The following is a 21299-nucleotide window of genomic DNA, read 5'->3' as shown; positions in this document are numbered from 1 at the left end:
GCCCGCCGGCTCCGGGCGGCCCGAGGCTCCGGGACGCCGCGCGGCCGCCCCTAGCCCACCCGGCTGCCCGCCCGCTGCACGCGGCCCTCAGGCCTCCTTCCCTGAGCAGCCGCCGCCGCCGCGACTTTTTTTTTTGAACACGGCCCGCCCTGGCTGGCCGCAGCCGGTGCCCTGGATCGCCGGCTCGCGCGGCCGCCGCCCGGCCTGGCCCAGTCCGGCGGCGGATCGCTGCTGCAGCCGCCGCCGCTTTCTATTTTTCCCCCTTTTTTTTTTCCTCCTTTACTTGAGCTGCGCGCGCGCGGCGGCGGCGGCGGCGGCGGCGCGAGCCCGGGGCGGACGCGCGCTGGGGGGAGGCGGCCCGGGAGCGCGCGCGCTGTCTGTCTCCGGGGGCGGGCGGGCGCGCGCGGGCCCGGGGCTCCACGGGGCGCGAGGTCGCCGCGCGCCGCCCGGGTGAAACGCGGGGCCGGATGGAACGTCGGGGTACCCGGAGCAAGGGCTGGGGTCGTCGGGGCCCAGGTGGGCTGCCCGAATTTGGAGACAGTAAAGTAGGTCGGTGGGGGGATGGGGGATGGGCTGGAAGGGGAGAGGGGCGCGCGCGCGCGGTCCCGGCGGCCAGCCTGCGGTGCGCGAAGGCGGAGGGCCGGGGCGCATGCGCATGCCTGGGCGGGGCCGGGGCGCGCACGCAGGCGGGCGGCGGCTGCGCGGGGCACGTTCTCCGGCCGGCGGCGCGGGCGCGGGCCGGGCCGGGCCAGGCTGGGTTTCTTCCTCCCGGCCCGGTACTCCGGCGCCCTCGGGCCGCGGCGCTTTACAGACACACACGGGAGAAGCCCCGGTCCCCCGCCCCGCGCGGCCGAACAAATGGTTCTTTCCAGAGCTTGTGATTATACGTTTTATTAGACTCGGGAGGGGTATGGCAGGGCTTCATAAGTGTTCCTTCAAATTAAAAAAAAAATACAAAAGCTACGTAGAAAACGTCAGATCAGACGACTAAACTTTCCCGACTCAGGGCCAAGTTCTGCAAGGGAGAAAGAAAAAAGGGTATGAACCGCGGGGACCGACTGGGGGCCCAGGGACGGTCTGGACACCAGGGAGGGCGGCCCTCACCTTCTTGAGCCTGCGCTCGCGGGACGCCTGCGAGTCGGTCTCCGAGTACGGGGGCGGCGCGGGCGGGTAGTAGGCCTCTTCCTCCTCCTCCTTGTGGGGTCTCCTCCTCTCCTCCGACCCCTTTTTCCTCACAGCCTCCTCCAGTAGCCGCCCATCGTAAAGGAGGTCCCCGGACCTGGAGCCGTGGTCCCGAGGGTCCCGGGTACGGTGGTGGTGGGACCTGGGGTCGGCAGGAGGGCGCTCCCGAGACCTAAAGTCGTCGTAGTGGGAGTCCCGGGAGCGTGGGAAGTCCCTCGAGTCGTCTTGGTCATAGAGGTCGTCCCGGCTGCGGCTCCGCGGGGGCATGTAGGCCCGGCCTCTCCTCCCACCACTACTCGTGGGAGACCTGCTCCCTGACTCGGCGGTGCTCGGCGGGGTGAGGTCGTCCAGGGCGTCCACGGAGCGGGCTCGGGGTCGCCTGGCCCGCCAGCCCCCGCCTGCCTGCTCCCTGGGGGGCTCCTGGTCCCATCCCCTGGGACTCCGGGGGGAGTGGCCACCCCACTCCTCATCCCGGATCGGGGTGAGGGCAGGGCCCCGGGAAGGCCGAGATCGCCAGTCGTCCTCGTGAAGGGAGGTGACTTCACTCATGGCTGCAGGGAAGGGGGGTGTCACTGACTGCTGGAGGAACCCCCCGGTCCAGGGTTTGCACCAAGAGTCCCTGGGGCAGGTATCAGGGAGACATGTTTCCCCCCCACCTTAAAAGCCCTCAGACCCCAAGGTTCCTGCTCACCCCGCTCCACACGGCCATTGGGGGGGCCAGGTCGAGAAGGGTCGAAGTTGGCCAGCTCCTTCTCCATGTAGTACAGGACCCGCATGGAGTCGTCCTGCTGGCTGGCCTGAATCCTGTAGCCACTGCGGACTTCTAGGGACAGGGTGGTGGTGGTCGGTTTGGGAGGATGGATCCTGGCCCACCCCTCTCCCTTACAAGCGCATCCAACTTCGGGATGATGGATTCTCACCAGAGGCCACACTGCTGTCCGTGTCCCGAAGCAGGGGTACATAGGAGCCTTGGCCACCAGCTGGGGGAGAGTGGCTGTCAGTGGCTGCACACCAGGAGCAGAGCCCCTCCTCGGCTCCCAAGACCCTCTTCCTTCCAGCCCCTCAGTGTCCAGATGCCCAGCACACCCCCACCAGCTGTTCCTGCTTCCCCCAGCCTCACCTGAGCTACTCCTGTCAACGTCTCCAGGGTACCCTCCAGGGTACCCGTTGTAGGCAGGGCCCATGGGAATCATAGCTGGTGGGGGCGGGGTCTTGGCGGGAGACAGGTGGGCATAGGTGCTGGGGGCATAAATGCTGGGAACACCTGAGGTGGCTGCTTTGCCGGCGGCATACACTGTGAGGACACAATCAACAGGAGAAGGCGGGTGGGGCAGGAGCCAGGCTGCCCCATACCCATTGGGTTCCGGAGGGACCTGGGCCTGGACCTCCTTCCCAAGTCGTCCTCTGCTGTAGAGCTTCCTTGGGCATCTGAGTCCCTGCTGGTCCTCATTCCATTTCTGCAGCATCCCTGAGGCTGGGGGACACCAGCTTCACAGAGACCCCACCCTACTTCCTTTGTGATTTTTCAGAGGGTGCACACAGGCAGCCCATGGCCCCAGGGTGGCAGAACAATGTTTCATTTAACAGCATGGTGATTCGCCAACATTTGCCAATCAAAAGGTTTTACCTAAACTTGCAACTCCCCAGCTAACTTACTGGAAGAAGTGGCCACCCACGGTCTGTGTGTTTACAGGGCAACAAAGCTGCCCTTTATATAAAGCCCAGGTGCTGGATCCACCACTGTCCGCACAAGCCGAAATCAAGTATCCTCTTTGGCAGCCAAGCCCCTGCTCTAGAAAAAATGAGTCATCTGGGAGACGTGGGTTCTGCCCACCTGATCACCTTCCAGATCGAGATGCAGTGGCAGGAGCCTCAGGAGTTAACTTGCCTGCCCCCGCCAAGCAGCAAAGTGTCTCCTCTAGTGTTTCTAACTCATGGACTGCAACCATTTCCGCCCGCCCCGCCAGGCTCTAGGCTTGACAGTTCAAGGTAAGATCTTCCTCCCTTCCTTCCTCCCTAGGGCAAGAGGTTTGCAAAGTTCCTGGGCCCTAGGCAAGTGGCTTCCTCCCTGGGACCCCAACAGGAAAATGGAGGAGAGAGATGGGCCCAGAGAGGGTGCCTCACCTCTGATTTGGTTTGGAAGCAGAAGACTAAGTGCACAGCCTAGAGGAAGCCCCTTCATTAGCTCAGGCAGCCTGCAACTTTATCATCAGCAGTGGGACCTGCTGCCTCCTGACGGGTGGGCAGAGGCTGTGGCAGCAGCAGACGTAACACGGCCTCTGCCAGGGAGTTAATGGGGCCCCGGGTTGGGGTAACAGGGACTCCGGATGGAGGAAATGTGGTGTTGGGACAGGGGAATGTGGCATTGGGACCAGCATTTAGTCCTGGCCCTAGCCCTGGACTTAGTGGGTTCACTGCAAACTTGGTTGCAGCCCATCTGTGAGATGGACCTAACACTCACTCACTGAGCAAAAGCTGTCAGCTGAACACAACAAGAGGGAGGGGATGGGATGGCCTGCATAAGCCTCCAGGGAGCAGTGGAATTTTTTCAGGGAAGTGATCCTTTGAGGAACCAGGTTGCACACCACTCACTTCAATGACTATAAAATTAGCCAGCGACTTCCTTAATGCTCACAACAACCCATGAAGTCGGGACCTAACAGAAGGAAACAGGACTCAGAGAGGGAAGGCTGCTTCTCTGGGGTCACTCTGTGTGCACCAGGGCTCTGACTGGTGCCCTGGCCCTCAGTCACTACTGAGGCTGATAGTGGCAGTGCCCAGCAGCTGACAGACGTAGAATATTTTATATAGGTTGGGCCCCATGCTCAGTGGTGTGCACATGAGCTCACCAAATCCCTAGACGCACCCAGTGTGGTGAGCTCTGCCATAAGCCCCATTTTATAGGGGATGACACTGAGCCTTAGGGAGGGAAACTGCTCACTGGGCTTCTGAGCAGGAAGGTGTCAAGCAGGCCTCAGCTCTCCACCTGCCCACGCTTGCAAGGATTGCCTGGTACTTCACTGTTCATGTATCTTGGACTATGTGCACACAGGCCGGTCTACCCAGACACCCTCCTGAAGGAAACCAAGGACTGGCAACAGCTGTGGTCCCCCAGGAGGGGAAACGGGACAGCAGCTAGAGGGATGCTGAAGTGTCCATCAGTGCCACTTAGTGTACACGCTGTGGCCTGGTGTCCCAAGGCTGATGGCTGTGATGACGTCTATCAGCTCCTCTGTGAAAGTGTCCCGTTGGGATATTCACAAACATTCACAGAAGAGAGGCAGGAGCAAGTCTGTTTCAATTGCACATGTCTGACTCCTCTCATAGAGTTAGGTCCCTCTCTCTCTGTCTTCTGTCTTCTCTTACCTTCCCCTGCTTGGTTTGCTTACTTCCGCTTTAGCTCTAGTCCCACATCCAGTCCCAGCTCTCCACAGTAGCCATGCTGGTGTGCTAGATATGACCCTAGACATAGTAGCTGGGTAAAATGTGCAGCATTCCTGTGGATATGTGTTTTCAAAAATTTGCTTAAATTTGGCCAGGCATGGTGGCTCACAGCTGTAATCCTAACACTTTGGGAGGCCAAGGTGGGGGTGCGGGGAGGGGGGGGGGGGTGCGGATTGCCTGAGGTCAGGAGTTCGAGACCAGCCTGGCCAACATGGCGAAACCCCATCTCTACTAAAAATACAAAAATTAAGTCAGGCGTGGTGGCGGGCGCCTATATCCCAGCTACTCGGGAGGCTGAGGCAGGAGAATAGCTTAAACCCGGGGGGCGGAGGTTGCAGTGAGCCGAGATCGTGCCACTTTACTCCAGCCTGGGCGACAGAGTGAAACTGTCTCCAAAAATAAATAAATAAATAAATAAATTGCTTAAGTTTAAGGCCAGGTGTGGTAGTTCATGCCTATAATTCCATCACTTTGGGAGCCTGAGGCAGGATCGCTTGAGGTCAAGAGTTCAAAACCAGCCTGGGCAACATAACAAGACCCAGTCTCTACAAAAAAATTTTAAAAATTGGCCAGCATGGTGGCACATGCCTGTAATCCCAGCACTTTGGGGAGGCTGACTTGGGAGGATCACCTGAGGCTAGGAGTTTGAGATCAGGCTGGGCAACATACTGCAACCCCTGTCTCTACAAAAAACAAAAATCAAAAAATTAGCTCGGCATGGTGGTGTGTGCCTACAGTCCCAGCTGCTCCAGAGGCTGAGGCAGGACGACTGCTTGAACCCAGGAGTTCGAGGCTGCGGAGAGCTATGATCGCACTACTGCACTGCCTGGATGACAGAGTGAGACCCTTTCTCTAAAACAAAAAAAAATTTTTTTGCTTAAATCATGTAGTGTTGTAAACCTTGTTTGGTTTCTTAACTTTTTCACTTAAGAATTTTTTTTTTTTTTTTGAGACAGAGTCTCACTCTGTCGCCCAGGCTGGAGTGCAGTGGCGTGATCTCAGCTCACTGCAACCTCCACTTCCTGGGTTCAAGCGATTCTCATGCCTCAGTCTCCTGAGTAGCTGGGATTACAGGCGAACACCACCATGCCCAGCTAATTTTTGTATTTTTAGTAGAGAACGGGGTTTCACCATGTTGGCCAGGCTGATCTGGAACTCCTGACCTCAAGTGATCCACTTGTCTTGGCCTCCCAAAGTGCTGGGATTATAGGCATAATCACTGCGCCTAGCCAAGATTTGGTTTTTTTAGAGGGCTTTACTTTCATGTGAATAGTATCTTGTACTGTTGGACATTTTTACCATGTGTATGGATTATACTTACAAAAGAAAAGAACAACATAAATAAAAATAAACTAAAAGTTGGAGGAAGTAAATGACAATCTAAAGCAGCAGACCCTCCTCAGCCTACTTTCTCCCCACTGGCTAAATTCACACCCTCCAGACCAACGCCACTGTCCTGGGGGCAGGTGGATGGCCACCACCTTCCCTCGGATGCAGGATGTTGCCCAAACCAGGGTGGCCATGAGCGGGACACTTACGGGCCTCGGGGCAGCAGCACTTGTCTGGGCAGCAGGGGCACCTGACGTAGCAGCAGCAAGTGTGCGGGCAGCACTGGCACCAGCAGATGCCCAGGAGGAGGAAGATGAGGAAGGCAGCCAGGCACACCACAACCACGAAGAGCCAGTCTGCAGAAAGACAACAGGCCCTGAGCCCAGAGGCCTGGGAGGGAACAGGGCCAACGGCACAGCAGGGGCACATGGTGCAGAGCCAGCACTGAGGTCGGGGACGATTTGCAAAGCTCACCAAGGAACCTGCAGCCCTGGCTGGATTTTTTGTGCCAGAGGCTGGGCACAGCACACTCCCCATTCTACCATCACGGCCATTCCCCAATTACGGCCCTCCCCCAGGTGCAAAAACACAAGGCAGAGAACGAGGCAGCCCCCAGACCAAAGAGACAGCCAGCTGCCCAGACGCCACACCCTCAAGAGCACCGCAGGTGCCAGTCACAGAGCCCCGGCCTGCACCCCAGGCTCTCCTCAGCCCAGCCTAGCCTAGGCCCAGCGCCAGGCCACTAGATGCCTCAGAGCCACAGTCAGGCCAGGTTAGTGAGGGGTCCACAGTGAGCAGGGTTTAGTGGGGAAGGGGATACTAACTAGAGTCAGAAGCAGTAGGTGATGTATGGGAGCTCCTGAGAAGCCCAACTCAGGATCCACCCCCCGTACCTTCCATGGGCCCCGCCTGAAAACCAGGTAAGAGCTCAGCCACCCCTGAGGTCCTCCCTGGAAGGACAAAAGAGAAACAGATTATGCTGGCCAGAGCCAGCCCAGGCTGTGCCGCCCCCGAAAGCCCAGCTCCAGACTGGCCAAGTGCAAGGTGTGCTCTGAAGTGGGAAGGGGCTGGAGGCTGAAGCCCTAGCACATAGCTCCTACCCTCCACCTGCCCACATGTGGGTGCTTATAGGTAAGAAACTCCCTTTGCATAATCCACCTGTGTCTCATGCCACGAGGGCTCCAATACAAATCCCAGGGGGTTCTGAGGGCTCTACCTCGGCTTGGGCACCCTGTTTTCCTCATTCATAGGTCTTAGCACTCCAAAGGGCTCCAACCACAGTGATAGGGATGTCCTGTTCCAGCAGGCACAGTGGCCTAGGGCCCATGAAATAGGATCTCAGCTCTGTTGCCCAGTCTGGAGTGCAGGGATGTGATCATGGCTCACTGCAGCTTCAACCTCCTGGGCTCAGGCGATCCTCCCACCTCAGCCTCCAGGGTAAGTAGCTAGGGCTACAGGCATGTGTCACCACACCTGGCTGAAATGGTTCAATTTTACTTTACAAATCTGAAAAAAAATTAACACTGAATATACAGGAATAAACTCTTTGTGACAACATAATCACAAATTTTTTTTAAAACAGGAAGGGACCCATGAAGGCAAAAATACCCACATATGAAAGTCATATGCAGTCCTGGTTCTGGGACCCACAAGGTCTCCATCTCTACTCATGCACTGTCACATTCACGCATCTCAGACCCGGTTCTTGTCTTCCCTCGAGTGCCCCTGGAGCTCTGAGCCCCACCAGCGTTGTGTCTGAGGGGCCTCCACAGGCCCAGCTCTGTACCCACGAAGCCCTCCCCAGAGCTCATGCACTTGGCGCTATAGGCCCTCGCAACAGGACAGAGGCATGTCAGTCACAGCTCTCAAAGCATGGTCCTGTCCGCAAGGCCAAAAGAAGAAATTTTAGACTAACACTAAGATGTTATTTGCCTTTTTCAGTTGTTCTCCCATGAATGTGCAGTGGGGTTTCCCAGGCTCCCTGATGCCATCATTGCCCTGATGCCTAACGGACTATATGCTTGTGTGTGTGTGTGTGTGTGTGTGTTTGTGTTTCTTGAGCCAGGGTCTCTGTCACTCATGCTAGAGTGCAGTAGCATAATCACGGCTCACTGCAGCCTTGACCTCCTGGGCGCAAGCGATACTCCTGCCTCAGCCTCCCAAGAAGCTGGGCTCACAGGTGCATGCCACCATGCCTGGTTAATTTTAAATTTTTTTTTTTTTTTTTTAATTGTAATGATATATTTTATTTAACACAGTATATCTAAAATATCAGTTCAACGTGTGTCAATATGAAAATTTTTTGTAGAGTCGGGGTCTTGCCATGTTGCCCAGTCTTGCTTGTGTATCTTGGGCTTGAAAAATCTCCCCATTTTAAGGCCGGGCACAGTGGCTCACACCTGTAATCCCAGCACTTTGGAGGCCAAGGTGGGCGGATCACGAGGTCAGGAGATCGAGACCATCCTGGCTAACATGGTGAAACCCAGTCTCTACTAAAAATACAAAAAAAATTAGCCGGGCGTGGTGGCGGGCGCCTGTAGTCCCAGCTACTCAGGAGGCTGAGGCAGGAGAATGGCGTGAACCCAGGAGGCAAAGCTTGCAGTGAGCCGAGATCGAGCCACTGCACTCCAGCCTGGGCGACAGAGCGAGACTCCATCTCAAAAAAAAAAAAAAAAAAAAAAAGGAAAATCTCCCCATTTTAATTCCTAATACGTTAAGCAACAGATAGACATAAAACCCACAGAAACAAACAAAAGCTCTTGGAGACCCTTGATAATGTTTTAGAGTGTAAATAGACCTGGAGACTAATTTTGGGAACTGCTGATGCAAATGGTGCATTTTACCAAAGAACACGCAGAGGTTCCTGGGTCACTGGTGTACGTGTTCCATCCCCCACACATGAACTCTGTCTTGCGGCCCAAGTACCCCCCAGTCACGTGCTCATTCACACATGTGAAGATGGCAGTGTACAGCCCAGTGGCATCACTCATGCAAAGCACATGTCATACAAGACTCCATGTGTTGGCTTACAGCAGGGCACCTGGCCGATGGCAACATCCCCCTAACACATGGAGGGAGGCCTCCCAGCCACATGGACACCCCGCCCTGCCCCTGGGTGTCTGGAATCAGCTTCGTTTCAGCTGCACTCAAACTTACACACTGTGTGTGCCATGCAGCACCATCCCAGCAGGGCACACGGCAAAACCGCTGTGCTTTGGCAAGGGACTCGGGTTAGATGAGGCCTTGGGGATGTAGCAAGAGGTGGGTCGATTTTGCACACCATCAACTGTCCTCATTCACTGCCCATGGACTCTGACCACGTCTGGATTTTTTTTTTTTTTTTTTTGGATGGAGTCTCACTCTGTCGCCCAGGCTGGAGTGCAGTGGCGTGATCTTGGCTCACTGCATCCTCTGCCTCCCAGGTTCAAGCAATCCTTATGCCTCAGCGTTCTGAGTAACTGGGATTACAGGCATGTGCACCACCACGCCTGGCTTTTATATTTTTTATAAAGACGGGATTTTGCCACATTGGCCAGGCTAGTCTCGAACTCCTGGCCTCAAGTGATCCACCCGCCTCGGCCTCCCAAAGTGCTGGGATTACAGGCATGAACTACCGCACCCAGACCCCAAGTCTGGATTTTTTTAAAAATGAGACTTTGAAGAGGCAGAGTCTCCAATTGTCTCCACTCTTCTCTTAGTTTGGCTTGGATGACTGGAGGCACTGCGGGCCAGTCGTCCCTGCCTGGGGTGCAGGGCATGGGGGAGCCTAAGTGACTGGCAGAGCCTGGGGGAGAGCAGAGCAGGTGACAGAGCCCAGAGGGTAAGCTGGAGGGTAGAGGGCAGACACAGGGGAGGGCAGACAGAACAGAAGCGGACAAAAGGAAGGGCCATACCTCCCCCTTCCCTGGCCCACTCACCAAGGACAATGAGCTCTGCGTAGGCCTCGTTGTTCCCCTGGAGGTCCTGGGCTGAGACCACGGAGCAGTAATACACACCGCTGTCCCCCCACGCCGTCTGGTCAAAGGTGAGGTCAGCATCTGGGTCAGGATGAAAAGGCATGAGGGCACCTTAGAGGCTGGGGCACCTAACCCCAGGAGGGCCAGACCCCCCTTCCCAGCACACCCAGGAGGGGGCAAGTGGTGGGCTGGGCAGGCTGCAGATGATCAAATTCATATGCAAAGATTCCTACCAAGGGCACGCGGCCTTTTACACCCCGTTCTAAACACCTGGGCTACTGCAAGAAGTCTGTGAGGCAGGGCCATTATCACTTCTGTTTTGTGGATGACATTTCGGGTCTGGAAAAGCTGCACAGCTCTTCAGTGTAGAGCAGTAATGGTGCCCTCAGAGCCTGAGGTTGGTTTTTTTTCTTTCTTTAGACATAGGGTCTCACTCTGTGGCCCTGGCTGGAGTGCAGTCGTGTAATTATAGCCCACTACAACTTCAACCTCCTGGACTCAAGCAATACTCCCACCTGAGTAGTTGGGACTACAGGTACTCCACCATGCCCAGCTTTTTTTTGTTGTTTGAATCGGAGTTTCGCTCTTGTTGCCCAGGCTGGCATGCAATGGGGCAAACTAATCTCGGCTCACTACAATCTCCGCCTCCCAGATTCAAGCGATTCTTCTGCCTCAGCCTCCCATGTAGCTGGGATTACAGGCACCTGCCACCACGCCTGGCTAATTTTTGCATTTTTAGTAGAGATGGAGTTTCGCCATGTTGACCAAGCTGGTTTTGAACTCCAGACCTCAGGTGATCCACCCCCGCCTCAGCCTCCCAAAGTGCTGGGATTACAGGCGTGAGCCACCGCACCCAGCAGTCTGTGCTTCTCAACTACAGCCATCTCTGAACCACCTCTCAGAGCCAAAATCAGAACCCCCCTGATGTAAACTGCCACCTACAGGGCCTAGTGTAGACCCCAGGGATGGGTGTGGAGATAAACAGGCCAGATTCTAGGTACCAGGAGATGCCCAGGCACCCATAAGGAGTGGGTGTGTCTATGTGGGGGAGAGAGAGAGACTAACCCTCCCAGTGCCTTGGTCCCTCCCCCTCCCCTTCCAACCCCACATTCCAGGTCAGGCCCAGGGCTTGGGGACGCTCTTGTCTGAAGCAGCTGCAGGCAAGGAGCCTGTTAACTCTACCATCCATCAAAGTGTTTTGGCACATCCTGTTTCCTCTCTGCTCCTCAGGCACTAATTAGTTAAATACCTTCAGCCTTCCACCAGGGTGGGACCGGGGCACCTACCAGGCAACTCTGCCTTAGGCCACTGGGGAGAGAAGTAGGCTACATTGGGCATCTCGGGCAGGAAACGCCCTCAGCTTCCCGGCCTCTTTCCTCCTAGCCTGACCTGCCTGCCACCTTCCCAAGGACGCGCTGCCCTCCTGCACGACAGCTCTGTGACGGCAGCAACCATGCGTGCTGCAGTCCACAGCACCTGGCACCCCCAGGAATGAAAGAACCCTTGCTTTCTTCACAAGGAAGGCCTCATGTCTACAGAAAAATCCTCCTTGCAACAGTGTCTGGCTACAGCATTCCAGACGCCTTCCCTAAGGTCCCATGGTCCCCAAGGCCCTTGGCACGACATGGTCTCTAGCTACCGTGCCAGCCTAACCCCTGCCATCGCCTTGGTTCTAGATTCGTACTGTCCCCCCGTGGGCTGGGCTTCTCCCACGGCTCCCCCACCCAACTGCTGAAGTCTTATCTCCCAGCTTAGGGGCCGACCATCCCTTGCCTGGTGAAAATGTGGGCTCTGTGAGGCAGAGCCCTGTCTGTCTCAGTCACTGCTGGGTCCCCAGTGCCTGACACAATACCTGGCCAGGAGCAGAAATGAACACCCTCTTGGCCGGACATGGTGGCTCACACCTGTAATCCCAACACTTTGGGAGGCTGAGGCGGGTGGATCACTTGAGGTCAGGAGTTCCAGACCAACATGGTAAAACCCCATCTCTACCAAAAATGTAAAAAATTAGCTAGGCATGGTGGCGCGCGCCTGTAGTCCCAGCTACTCGGGAGGCTGAGGCAGGAGAATCGCTTGAACCCAGGAGGCAGAGGTTGCAGCGAGCTGAGATTGCACCACTGCACTCTAGCCTGGGCAATAGAGTGAGACTCCATCTCAAAAAAAATAAAAAAGAAAAAAAAGGAAACAAACCCCCTCTCTCCTCATGCTACAGTCCCTTAGCTTTTGTCATCTGTCTCATCATTCTGGGCATATGGCTGGATTCAAAGACACATTTCATTCATTCATTCATTCATTCATCCTTCAACAATAATTACTGAGTGCCACCTATGTTTTAGGCAGTATTTGAGACACCTGGTATACCACAGCAACAGTTCTCAAACTGCAGCCTCTAGACCCTGGGGTTCCCCAAGACATTTTCAGGAGATCCTGAGGTCAAAGTTATTTTCCCAACAATACTAACTGTGGCGTTTTCCAGAGGCTACATGACATAGGATAGACATCACACAGACTGAAGCAGCTCTGAGAAGCCAGGCTCTTCTATCTAGCCAGGCTTCAGAGACTTGCAAAAAAAATAAAACCACGCCACCTTCTTATTCATAATGTTTTGTCTGGTTTCAGAAAATGATTATTTTTTTCATAAAAGGTATTTTATTTATGTTAATCTATAATGACTTTATTGTCATTTAAACTATTTTGTAAACTTTTCTCATTCTGCTACCTATGAAAACAAACTCTTTGAGCTCTTAATTTTTTTTTTTTGAGATGGAGTCTCGTTCTGTTGCCCAGGCTGGAGTACAGTGACACGATCTCGGCTCACTGCAGCCTCTGCCTCCTGGGTTCAAGCGATTCTCCTGCCTCAGCCTCTTGAGTAGCTGGGATTATAGGTGCCTGCCAACATAACTGGCTAATTTTTGTATTTTTAGTAGAGACAGGGTTTTCACTGTGTTGGCCAGGCAGGTCTGGAACTCCTGACCTCAAGTCGTCTGCCCGCCTGGGCCTCCCAAAGTGCTGGGATTCCAGGCATGAGCCACCTCGCTAGGCCTGAGCTCTTAATTAACCTCAAAATCAAGAATGTAAAGAGGCCTAAGCCCGGAACTTTTGAGTTATAAATCCTTGCCCTTGCCCTTCTAGAGTTCAGATTCTAACTAGGAAAGAAAGACAAATAAAAAATGTAACTATGTCACATAGCAGACAAAGATAAGCTGTATGGAGAAAATGAATCAGGGACAGCAGAGAGAGAGTGCCAGGCGTGGAGTGGGGGCTGCGTCATTTTAAACAAGGAGGCCAGGGAAAGCTTCCAGATATGGTGACCTTCAGAGCAGATGTGAAGGAGTTGAGGACACGACTTACCCTAATGATCAGGCATCTAAGCCACTGTTTTTTTGTTGTTGGTGGTGTTTTTTTTGAGACAGGATCTTGCTTTGTTGTTCAGGTTGATCTTGAACTCCTGGGCTCAAGTGATCCACCTGCCTCAGCCTCCCAAAGTGCTGGGATTACAGGCATGAGCCACCGCCCCTGGCCCCCACCGTTTATTGAGCTCTTACTATGTGCTGGGCCCCTCTGCGCACATTCTTTCATTGAATCCTCATAGAATTCCCAACTAGGTTCTCCTAAATCCTCCAGGTTTGCCACAACGCCCTCTTCGTCCATCGTTTTTCCACCTGTATCTTTTTTGAGAGGGCCTAGCTTTGTCACCCAGGCTGGAGTGCAGTGGTGCGATCATGGGTCACTGCAGCCTCGAACTCCTAGGCTCAAGCAATCTTCCCATCTCCAGAGTAGCTGGAATTACCAGGGTGCACCATCATGCCCCACTAATTTATTTTTTGTAGTGTCTGGGTCTCACTGTGTTGCCCAGGCTGGTCTCCCAGCTCCTGTCCTCAAGCAATCCTCCTGCCTCGGCCTCCTAAAGTGCTGGGATTACAGGCATGAGCCACCAGTGTCTTCAAATCAGACCCTGACTATGTCTCTTCAACAATGGAGCTCAAGAGCTGGTCCCTGCTGTAAACAAAAGAGGTGGACGGAAACCGCCTGCCATGGCAAACAGATCATATAGGGCCAGGGGTTGAAATCTGGCATCTCGTAGGCTGAGGCTGGACCTCACTGTGTTTTGTTTGACCTGTCTGACGTTTTCAAAACCCACAAAAAATATAGTTTTCCGGCTTCTTTTGATCCATCCTAAGGCCTGGGCGCACCGTCTTCCTGCAGGGCGTACCCTGTTCCTGGTTTTGGGCTGGCCGTGATCTCACCCGGGCTGAGCACTGCTTTCATTGTTTTAGGTGAGGGGAGAAGATGCCAGGTCTCCAGTGGGAACAGCAGCCAGGCCTCCTCCACATCTCCAACCTCTGGTTCCTTCTTTATACACCACAAAGGTGACCTTCATGATTTCAGAGGTCCCATGGGCTCTCTGCTGCAGTGCAGCTGGAGGTGGGGGTATTTGGACCCCAAGGAGCCCGAGGAGGTGGAACAGGGCCTCGTGTCCAGGTGCTGGTCCATCACCCAAAGCATGGAAGGACAAAGCAGGGCACGAGCCACCTGACCGGAGGGACGCCTGGAGTGGACAGCCTTCTAGTTCACCCAGGACTATTTTCACTTTTGAAACCAGGATAGGCCAGGCATGGTGGCTCACATCTGTAATCCCAGAACTTTGGGAGGCCAAGGCAGGCAGATCACCTGAGGTCAGGAGTTTGAGACCAGCCTGGCCAACATGGTGAAATCCCATCTCTACCAAAAAGATACAAAAATTAGCCAGGTGTGGTGGTGTGCACCTGTAATCCCAGCTACTCAGGAGGCTGAGGCGGGAGAATCGCTTGAACCTGGGAGGCAGAGGTTGCAGTGAGCTGAGATTGCACCACTGCACTCCAGCCTGGGTGACAGAAAAAAAAAAAACAAAAAACAGAAAAACCCCAGCACAGTGGGTCACCCTAGAAACACCACGGGGAGTCCACTTTTCCCCATCCTCAAAGCTGAAACAGAGGAAGCTCCTACGGCTAATGGGGTTTCCTGAAAGGACACACACACAATGGATGTTTACACTCAGGGCCTTGATCAAACACAGGCCCAGGTGGGGGTGGTTTGAAAGACCCAGGCCTGTGAGGCCCCTGGAGCATGTGGGGCCCCTTCCCCCAGACAGAGCTTGGGGGGTCATCCTGGACTTTTGTGCCCAGCAGAGGAAGTACCCTCAGTATTTGGCTTGTCCTGGCAGGAGCTTAGCAGTCATGCCTGGTCCAGGCAGGCACAATCCCTGGGTTAGAGAGGAGGGGGCCTAAGAAGCCCTGTGACCTCAATAACAGTAGGATGCTCATTGCTGAGCTGCCCACAGAAATTCAGGGCAAGCAAGCCTGGTGCCTCCTCTGAAACAGGACTGACATAGGCTCAGCCCCTGGAACCCTGCTTCCCATTGATCCTCTAGCAGGATGTGCTCCAGTCCCTGGCTGGGGATGCTCCCTTCCCCCCTCTGCCCCATGCCCAGCTTTAAATTGTTGTTTAAGACAGTGAACACACACTAAGACATGAGGTAGGTGAGCCTTCATCCCTGGCACCCTGCCCCTCCCCTTCCTCTCTGCCTTCTAGGTTCTGTAGGGCCCAGGCCCAGGCCCTCCTCAAATCATATTCACAGCCCAAGTCATTTCATGTAGCACATCACCCAGTGCTATTTTCTTTTCTTTTCTTTTTTTTTGAGACAGAGTCTCACTGTTTCCCAGGCTGGAGTGCAGTGGTGCAATCTGGCTCACCGCAACCTTCGCCTCCCAGGTTCAAGCGATTCTCCTGCCTCAGCCTCCCAAGTAGCTGGGATTACAGGTGCCCACCACCATACCCGGCTAATTTTTGTATTTTTAGTAGAGATGGGATTTCACCATGTTGGCCAGGCTGGTCTTGATCTCCTGACCTCAGGTGATCCACCCACCTCGGCCTCCCAAAATGCTGGGATTACAGATGTGAGCCACCGCGCCCAGCCTATTTTCTTTTCATTTCAAGACAGGGTCTCACTCTGTCACCCAGGCTGGAATGCAGTGGCATGATCATGACTCACTGAAGCCTTGACGTCTCAGGCCCAAGCAATCCTCCCACCTCAGCCTCCTGAGCAGCTGGGACCACAGGCACATGCCACCATGCCCAGCTAATTTTTAAAATTTTTGCAGACATGGGGTCTCATTTTGTTGTCCAGGCTGGTCTCAAACTCCTAGGCTCAAGTGATCCTCCTGCCTTGGCCTCCCAAAGTGCTGAAATATATAGGCATGAGCCAACGCACCCAGCCTGGTGTTATTTTCTTTGCAGCACTTAGTACTCTCTGACATTCTTATACCTTGAGATGGAGTCTTTTTTTTTTTGAGACAGAGTCTCACTCTGTCACCCAGGCTGGAGTACAGTGGTGCGATCTTGGCTCACTGCAACCTCTGCCTCCTGGGTTCAAGCGATTCTCATACCTCAGCCTCCTGAGTAGCTGGGATTACAGGCATGTGCCACCATGCCTGGCTAATCTTTGCATTTTTAGTAGAGATGGGGTTTCACCATGTTGGCCAGGCTGGTCTGGAACTCCTGACCTCAGGTGATCCACCCACCTTGGCCTCCCAAAGTGCTGAGATTACAGACGTGAGCCACCGTGCCCAGACTTTGAAATTCTCATACTCTTTCTTTATCTGCTTATTTACTGCCAGTCTCACTCCACCAGAATGTCATCTCCTTGAGGACAGAAACTTCAGCCATCCCAATCACCTCTATCCCCAGCACCAACGACACATAGTAGATGCTTGATAAATACCAAATGAATGAATGAATGACTGCCCGTTACTTAGTCCCAACAGGCACATCCTATCAGGAGGCAGCATTACAGTTAAGAACAAGCATTCTCAGGGCTGCCTGGGTTCAAACCCCAGCTCCAGACTTTGACTGCCTATGTGCCCATTTGAACAAGTTAACCTCTCTGTGCCTCAGTTGTCAGGAGGGTAGAGGAGAGGACTCAATGGGAGAATATGTGTGCAGTTCCTGGCATGTCACAGGCTTTCTCCATCAAGATCTCTTGCCCCTGCAGTTCACTCCTGCCACCTCCTCTGTGAGTCCTCTGCGGACCACCCTAGGCAAGCAAAGGGATTAGGAGCTTGGCCACTAGACCCAAAGTGGCTGAGTTAGAATCCCAGCCCCGTTACCAGCTATGTGACACTAGGCAAGTCACTTTCTCTCTCTGGGCCTCTGTAAGATGACAATAATAGAATCTATTCAATTACTGTGTGCTCTGAGTTAATCCTTGGGAACCTGGATGAGAGCTTAGCATACAGTAGACCCTTAATAAGTTGTTACTCAGATAAATTTTACTTCTTACTGCTCGTGTTATTAATATGATTATAGAACAAACCCTGGCCTCTTCTCTCCGTTATCCAGTTTTCTTTATCTTCAAGCACTTGAGAGTGTGTGTTGTGTTTGTCTCTCTCACTGCAATGTGGGCTCCATGAGGGAAGTGGTTTGATGATTTTGTTAACAGCTGTATTCCCAGGGCCCAGAACAGCACCTGGTATATGACAGGTACTCAAAAAATCTTCGTTATTAAATTAAGGAATGGAAGGATTAGCAGAAGGAAGAATAGTAGAATAGAATCGCTCCCTTTAGGCTGGGTATGGTGTCTCTCAGCACTTTGCGAGGCCAAGGCGGGCAGATCATTTGAGGTCAGGAGTTTGAGACCAGCCTGGCCAACACGGTGAAACCCCATCTCTACTAAAAATACAAAAATTAGCCAGGCGTGGTGGCACGCACCTGGAGTCCCAGCTACTCGGGAGGCTGAGGCAGGAGAATTGCTTGAACCTGGGAGGTGGAGGTTGCAGTGAGCTGAGATCGCACCACTGCACTCCAGCCTGGAGTCCACAGCAAGACTCCATCTCAAAAAAAAAAAAAAAAAGAATTGCTCCCTTCATTGGTCCTTTCAGACACTGGCACTCAAGAGCTTTCAGATGGGGACTCCAGGTCCCGCACAAGGACGCCAGCCCCACCACCCGGGCAAGCCCAGCCTCATCCCCCTGCCCCACCCAACATACTTCCGGTGATGGTAATCCTCCGGCCCTGGTAGTAATCTCCCAGGGTCACAGCGTTGCCCTGCTTGGTGGCCACGACCCTGACGGTGCGCACGCTGTCCTGGCACTCGACGTAGGGGTTGTAGCCTGGGTTCCCGGCTGCCAGCTGGGCATTGAGCTGGTTGTCAACGCTGGCGGGGGAGAAGGCATCGGCGATGCGGTCCCGGCAGAAAGACTTGTACTTCCAGATGACGATGGGTTGCGTGGGGGTCGAGGTCATCTGGTAGGTACAGGGCAGGGTCACAGGCTGGAAGAGGATCACCACGTGGTAGGGGTTGGACACGGTCACCTGGATGGCCCTGGCAGGAGCTGAGGGCAAGAGGAGAGACAGCAAGGGTTGCTGTGAGCTCAGGGAGGTGCTTCAACAGGAACGCCACCTGTCACCAGCTTGACACTTGCAAGTGTGTGGTTTACAGAGTGCCTGGCACACATTGGTCCTTAATCGCCAGGACCAGTGAGGTAGCCACGATAATCATGCCCATTTTATAGACCCGTGGGGCTGAAGTGGCAGGTGCACAGTGACATGGCCAGTTTCCTTGGACTCGCCCACCATCCCTCTTCCCAGCCTGTGGCCTCTGAACCACACCAGTCCCCTCTTCCCTTTGCCATTCACTCACAGCAAGGGGCCTCTGTGTGGCCTGGGCAGGCAAGCCCAAATGGCCATGTTGATGCCCCCAGCGCCCAAGGCCCCACTTCAAAACCGACTACCAAGGATTCCAGGTTACCCGGGGTCTTTTGAATTTGGAGGGAAACCATGGCGTTGTTTGCCTGAACTGCTTTGCCAGGGAGGGACTAAAGCCCCCACCACATCTCCATCAGCCTCCCACCACCTCACCCTACTCTAAAGTCATTTCAAATGACTGAACCAAAAGTGTATGCTGAAAGACCTCATTACCACCCAAACATCCCATCCAGGTGAAAGCCTGCCAGCAGAAGTCGGTTTCAAGTCCGTAAGTCCATCCTACCAGACTCTTACGCACGTATAATCCGGAGCCCGCGGGAGGTGGGTGGGGTGCGGGGGATGGGGAGTCTAGGGAGGCCTAGGCATTGTTCCTTCGTCTCTGTCCCTCTAGGAAGCGTCTGATCCAGCCCTCCCGTGCCCTCTCCCCGTTACTCCAACACTTAGAAATCCCCGGGTGCGCCCAAGCCCCATCCCGGCTTTTCTTTTCCCAGTGATCTGGCGGTCTTCCACTCCCTCCCCACAAAGAGTTCCATTCTCCCTGCCGCTCCGGGTCTCACCGTCCAGGGAGTTTCACTTCCTGCTATCTTCCAGATAAGGGCGGAGGGAGCGCTCCCCGGCATGGATGGGGAATTCCTCTCACTCCGGCGCGCAAGAGATCGCCCAAGACCCAGGGGATCGGAAGGTCCCAGCCTCTGCGACCCCCCGCTTCCCGCGCCCTCGCCGCCTCCAACTCCATCCATCCCCCTCTACAGTGCCCTCCGCCGTTCCGCAGCGTCAGAGGCCCCGTGCCTCGTACCTGTGCACCAGGTGCTAAGTAGGAGCCACACGAAGACGACCGCGTCCCGGCCTGGGGCGGCCGGGTGGGAGCCCAGCCCTCTGGAAAGCCCGCCGGCCAACAGCGCCATCGCGGCCGTCTGGGCGCGTCCGGCCCGCGCGTCCCCTCCAAAGTACCTCAGGGGGCGCGGCGCGCACCAAGGCCAGGAGGGGTGCACGCTCCTCCCCTTCCCACTTCCGTTCCTTGTCCCTACTCCAAGTCCATCCTGCTGCGTTCTGGAAGTTTTAATGAAAGTAAACGACGTGGATAAAGGGCATGCTTTCAGATATGGGGGAGAAAGGTGCTTGACCCGCCGCGGTCCTCGGAGCCACACTCCACCCGCTGCGCAATCGGGTGAATGGTTCGGCCCAGGTACACAAGGGTGGGAGCCGAGGGCTGGGCTTAGTGGGTGAGCGGCGGGGAGGGGTTCCTCTGCCTCCCTCCCCGGAAGTGGGCTGACCCAGGTGCGCGCCGGCCCCCAGGGCCCGAACCAAGTGACTGGCCCGCTGGGAGGGCGTCTGCGGACCACAGGCCCCTTCGGGCCCCCATCTGCTCCGGCCAAACCAAGCGCACCGAGATCCACGCAACCGAGACCCACTTGGAGCGATTCACCTGTTGAGATAGGGCGGGTCCCGCCGCGCACCTGTTCCCTCCCTGCCCACACCCCTCTCTCCGGCTGGTGATGGACCCGCCTAGGTGCGCCCTGCCGGGAGGAGCGAGTCTAAGCAAAGTCCTGGCTGGGAGAGGCTTGTCGGTGGCGCCTGACTTCTCCACTTCCACTGGGGTTCCTCCGGACCAGGTGGAGGGGGGCACTTCGGGCCTCCTGTGTCTCCCAGTTAGATGACCTGAGGAACCCTCTGAAGTCCCCGGAAGGGAAGCTCTGCCCCCTCAGGGATGCCCAAGGGGATTCAGGCCCAGGAAAAGTTGGAATTCCACTTCGGAAGTTTTCGCCACCTCCCCCACCCGTTCCCAACTTGTGATTCGGCCCCTGGGCATCCCTAGCCCCAGGTCAGCCCTCCGGAAATTCTGGCTCTTAAAGGGGCCGAGCGAAGGCGCGGGGCCTGGGACCGGTTTCCGCTTAGGAATTCCCGGGACGAGCCACCTGCGACCGAGGGAGGGGGCGCGGCGCGGCGATCAGCCTGCGCAGCGCTGGGCGCGACTCTGCTGTCTCCAGGTGGCGGCGAGGGGAAGCGCATCCTGGGGGAACCCTGGGCGCTTCCTCGCGTTAGACTCCCCCAGGTTGCCAACTGGCCACTGGCTGGTTTCGGTACCCAGGCGTGCTTTGTTCTACTGGCCCTGTTAAAACTCAAGCCAGATCACGTCCACCTGCTCACAACCCTCTTGTGGCTCCTCCTCACTCTCAGCAGAAACTGACCTTCCCTCTGTTATCTCACCTCCTCCCACTCACTCTGGCTTACTCAGCTTCAGACACCCTGGCCTCCTCGCTGTTTCCAAATATACTTCTCACAGTCCTCAGAGCCATCGCCCGTGCTACTCTCTCTGCCAGAACACCCTTCCCGCAGATGTCCACATGATCGTCCTCCTCCTGTAGGACACCATTGCAGTGACACCTTCTCTGGCCACTTTTTATAAAATTTCAACCCGTTCACGTCCCTTCATCGTTTAAAAAAATGTTTTTATGATAAAATATGCAAACTATAATATTTATCGTTTTAACCATTTTAAGTGTAAAATTCAGTGGCATTAAGTACATTCACAATGTCGTGTACTAATCACTACTCTTTATCCCCGAAACTGTTTCATCATCATAAACTCTGTGCCCATTAAACAGTAACTCCCCATTCCCTGCTACCTGTGCCCCTAGTAATTTC

General features: G+C 55.0%; 1 protein-coding gene across 6 annotated transcripts; it reads right to left on the bottom strand.

Moving 5' to 3' along the window:
* Positions 1 to 875: 875 nt before the first annotated feature.
* On the bottom strand, positions 876 to 19855 carry LSR (lipolysis stimulated lipoprotein receptor). 6 transcript variants are annotated; one of them, XM_054462137.2, is made up of 10 exons: positions 19450 to 19855; positions 17936 to 18280; positions 9873 to 9992; positions 6849 to 6905; positions 6165 to 6311; positions 2303 to 2476; positions 2103 to 2162; positions 1874 to 2002; positions 1105 to 1733; positions 876 to 1015 (listed from the first exon to the last, which is right to left on the bottom strand). In XM_054462137.2, the coding sequence occupies exons 1-10, from the start codon at positions 19556 to 19558 to the stop codon at positions 980 to 982; spliced, it is 1806 nt and encodes a 601-aa protein (XP_054318112.1). In that variant the 5' UTR covers positions 19559 to 19855; the 3' UTR covers positions 876 to 979. The 6 variants fall into 6 exon arrangements, with proteins under 6 accessions (XP_054318112.1, XP_054318111.1, XP_054318114.1 ...); XM_054462136.2 differs by having other exon boundaries at positions 1874 to 2005; positions 19450 to 19853; XM_054462139.2 differs by lacking the exon at positions 6849 to 6905 and having other exon boundaries at positions 19450 to 19852.
* Positions 19856 to 21299: the final 1444 nt, after the last annotated feature.

Source organism: Pongo pygmaeus, chromosome 20, assembly GCF_028885625.2.
Source record: "Pongo pygmaeus isolate AG05252 chromosome 20, NHGRI_mPonPyg2-v2.0_pri, whole genome shotgun sequence".
Classification (NCBI taxonomy): domain Eukaryota; kingdom Metazoa; phylum Chordata; class Mammalia; order Primates; family Hominidae; genus Pongo; species Pongo pygmaeus.
Note: the sequence above shows the minus strand (reverse complement) of the source record. Positions and strands in the feature narration are given on the sequence as shown.

Bases quoted from the DNA above. Each gene is read 5' to 3' on its own strand.
- LSR (XM_054462136.2), bottom strand. From the start codon at position 19,558: ATGGCGCTGTTGGCCGGCGGGCTTTCCAGAGGGCTGGGCTCCCACCCG. The intron at 2,163-2,302 runs GTGAGGCTGGGG...ACTCTCCCCCAG, and splicing joins CGTTGACAGGAGTAGCTCAG to CTGGTGGCCAAGGCTCCTAT. The intron at 2,006-2,102 runs GTGAGAATCCAT...CCCTGTCCCTAG, and splicing joins GGACAGCAGTGTGGCCTCTG to AAGTCCGCAGTGGCTACAGG.